General features: G+C 38.6%; 1 protein-coding gene across 1 annotated transcript; it reads left to right on the forward strand.

Moving 5' to 3' along the window:
- The first annotated feature begins 735 nt into the window (after positions 1-735).
- On the forward strand, positions 736-2,393 carry LOC147623940 (uncharacterized). The gene is made up of 3 exons (XM_086820833.1): positions 736-922; positions 1,012-1,137; positions 2,320-2,393. The coding sequence occupies exons 1-3, from the start codon at positions 736-738 to the stop codon at positions 2,391-2,393; spliced, it is 387 nt and encodes a 128-aa protein (XP_086676959.1).
- Positions 2,394-4,029: the final 1,636 nt, after the last annotated feature.

The raw sequence follows: 4,029 nt of genomic DNA on the forward strand, positions 1-4,029 counted from the left end.
TTTCTCCTATTTTCAGCCTTGCAAGAGCCATTTTGCTTTTGTCATTGTACCCAGTGACATGGAAGTACTCTTCCATTGCTTCGATCCACTTATCCATAGCCTCACCCAAGTTTTTTCCTTCACCCTTGAAAGGTCCAGGCTGGATCTATGAAGAGTTTTACGAACATCCAAGTCGAGCTCTTCCTCATCGAGTTGGGGGTTATCATTTCTACCACGATGACCTCGATCCATGTTCCTATCAATACGAAAATTCTTGTTAAGTCCTGTTATTTATGATTCAAATCCGATTTTAGATTCAACTGATTCTGGGGTTCTTTAGATTAGTCAGCTCCTTCACAGAATCATGGGATAAAGATATTCAGAACATATCATTCATATCTTTAACACAATAATGGTCCATTAGATCAAAATTTCCATCTGACAGTCCTCCATGGGAATTTCAATTATAAAGATTTTTAATTTGTCATCCCTTAACTTGATCCACTGGGTCAAGTGTTAATAGTAGCAATTTGTCAGCACAATCCACTAATCTCATAGTGATTTGCTGAAGTCATTATCGTCATTCCAGTTACGAACATCATCACAGGGACTCATCCCATTCATCCTCATTGTGGTTTTGCTCAGCTTATCGCTTTTCAACCAAAATTCAAGAATCATCATTTTTCAATCAGAATCCAAATCAACTCATCAATTCTCAACCACCAGACCTCATTTATCTCTCTCACCTCCAAGAGCATGGCTCGCACCAAGAAAATTGCTAGGAGAGTTTGGCCCCCCAAGGTGGGACGTGGAGTACCCCCCGTCCAACCACCACAGCAGCAACATCACAAGCGTAGGTGGAAGCTTGGCACTGTGGCTCTTTGTGAGATTAGAAAATACCAAAAGATGGTGAACCTGCTCATACCGAAGCTCTCCTTCCAATGTATGGTGTGAGAGATTATGCAAGATCTGCAATGTCATCGTCATAGGAGGTTCTGGGCTCACATAGCATCAAGCCCACTACCTATGCAGTGGGGACAGCCCAAGCTTTGGAAGCACTCCAAGAGGCTGCGGAGGCATACGCAGTGGACATTTTTGGTGACATGATGTTTGCAGCTATCCATGCGAAGAGGGTCACTATCATTATGAAAAGGACATGTAGTTGGTGTGACGCATGCATTGGGCCAGGATCTTTAGTTTTATTTTTGTATATCTTGCATGATTGTAATTCTCAAAAGCTATGTAAAGCTCAATGTATATTTTTAAAAATAAAATTCTCTTATCTTGTGTTGCAAATAAGTCTCTTTTAATTTGAGTTTATATAATTTATTGATTTATATGCGTCTTCGAATGGATACAATTTTTATTTAAGTTACGTGTGTAATTTTAATTTATTTGCTTGAGTCAACTAATAAAATACATTACAAGACACGTATCAAACAAAAAACTATGTAACCCAAATTTCCATTCATATCATAAGACATTACATGGTCATCAAATCATAGTCATCAAAGTTACATAATCATCATATCTATATCCTAGGCTTCTTACTACTAGACTCTCCAGACTCTGAAGCCACCTTGATGGCTAGAATCAAAACATGGAACCCTTCAAGATCTACCTTGATGATGGGTGGGATCCTATACCCCCATAACAATGCCACGGGCCACCATAGAAAAAAAAAGGCCCTAACCTTTGAGTCGAGAATAAGTAAAGTAACTTTGAGCATCAAAGTAGAATAACTTTTTCCAAACTTGATTTAGTCGGAATAACTTTGAATGCAGCACCCTTTGTAAGTGCTTTAATCTTCAAAAAGTTCTCCGCATACACCGGAGAGCAAGTCTTATGGAAGACTATCACATCATTGGCAGGTTTGCCAATGTACTCCTTGAGTGCAGATCCTTGAGTGCAGAAACCTGAACCCTTTCTTGGCCCCCAGATCTTCCACTCTGCCGCCTCGATGCAAATTCATCAAGATACACATTTTCATGCAAAATAAAATTGATGCCAGCATCGATCATGCAATGCATGGGAGAGGATTTTTGTTTTTTTAGAATATCCCCGAATTTGATATTTAGGGCCTCTAGGGCATGTAGACCCGACATGTATGATCCCATGCCTATCAGAGGAGACTGGGAAGTGCACTGTCCAAAGGCTAGCATGGGAAGCCCTGATTTTTACAGATTCAAGGCTTACCACGTGAGCCTTCGGACAGTACACTTCCCAGCCTTTGATGGGCATGGGATTATACATGTGGGGTCTACATGTCATAGAGGCCCTAACTATCAAATAATCTGGGGAGAAACTGGTAAAAGGAGATACCTTTTCTGCTTCATCCAGCTCCTTCTACAAGGGTGCCTCCAGATCTGCTCTCCTGGAATGGGTCTGCTATCATCCGGCTAGACCACAGATAATGCATGTTGTGGTCGAGGTCCAAAGCGTTCATTCTACAAGCGCTCGAACTCTTCATCTGTGATCTCATATTGAGGAGCTACATCCTCAATCTGCTTCTGGACGGTAATGATAGCAGAGATATCATCTACACTACTTTCATCATATTGCCCTATCTCATCAACCTGTGGTAGGGCTTCTTGGTAATCAAAGTCGAGGAAATCATGGCTGGCATCTCGCACAAGTATACTATATAGTTCCTCCTCCCTCAAGAGCTCCAACACATCCTGCATGAGGAGGTACTCCACCCCTTCGATGGTGATGGCACTCAATGAAGCTAGTGGTGGGTCTTGACTTTGGGTTTCAGTAGGCTGGATGGATGCAAGCGCCATACGAGAGCTCTCTGCAGCCTCAACGAAAGGGTCTAGAGTGGTCACCTCTCGCACTGTGTCTATGTATTCCACTAGAGGGAGATCCTGGATGTCATCATCCTCTGGCTCTTGAACATCAGAGTTCAAGATGTAAATAACAAAAGCAATATCCCGCTCAATGAGATCGAGTGGGATGTGCTCTTCATAGGAGGTTGGGACAGCGATAGTGCGCAAATCTTGTCTAACATGAGCTAGAGCTCTGTTCACCACCTTCTTGTGGTTGGATCCACTCTTCATGTTAAAGAGGAACTCCAAAGGAATCCAACTCAAGGTGGAATTTGGGATAGAGTAGGTGAAGTCATCCATTGCATCACAAAATGAAGCTAGCAAGGTGGAGTTTGGGTCTAAGGTGGAGATGACAACCTCAAGGTCTAAACTCTTGCAAAACCTAGGGTAGATCTAGTCCCCAAGGTGAGCATAGCGAGTGCTGCTAATCTACACGGCGTAAGCAGGGGAGGCGGCCATGATGGGTAGTAGGGAGAGCTAGCACACAAAGAGAGAGCTAGAGAATAGATAGTATAAATGAGTTTGATCTATAACTTATACTCATATTTATACTTACACTTAAATTTATAATATTTTTAATAAATTTATACTTGTGTTTATTATATACTTACAAATATCTATAAACTTATATTTATTTTTATACCTTATGTTTATATTCTAGTAAATAAAGGACACTTCATTAAAATATAATAAATAATAAATCATACTTCTATTTCTTGTTACATTATATTATATTATTTACATAGTTACTTATAATATTATTTACACTTCAATATATACTTAAAGTTATATTTAATTTTAAACTTGTATCTATAGACTTAAAAATTAATGACACTTCATTAAAATATAACAAATCAAAAAAACATATTTATATTTCTAGCATAATTAATTATGTTATTATTTACACTTAAATATATACTTATATTTATATTTACGTTTATACTTACTTATACTTATCATTATACTTACTTATACGTTTATATTTACTTATACTTATCATTATTTTCTTACATATTAAAGGGTTTGAAACACAATAGTCTTAAAAAACCACAACACTTTATGAAAATGAAGAAAATTAAATTTACAACACTTTTAGAGAAACAACTTTTTATATTCACTTGGCAGAATAAGAATTTCATTGACTCCACAATCTCAAGGATGTGTGGAGCAACACACTAGTTGCATGTTTTGCAATGTTCACTTCGACTGCCAACCTTCCTAC

This window comes from Cibotium barometz, chromosome 26 (assembly GCF_041138505.1).
Source record: "Cibotium barometz isolate CiBa-2024 chromosome 26, ASM4113850v1, whole genome shotgun sequence".
Lineage (NCBI taxonomy): Eukaryota > Viridiplantae > Streptophyta > Polypodiopsida > Cyatheales > Cibotiaceae > Cibotium > Cibotium barometz.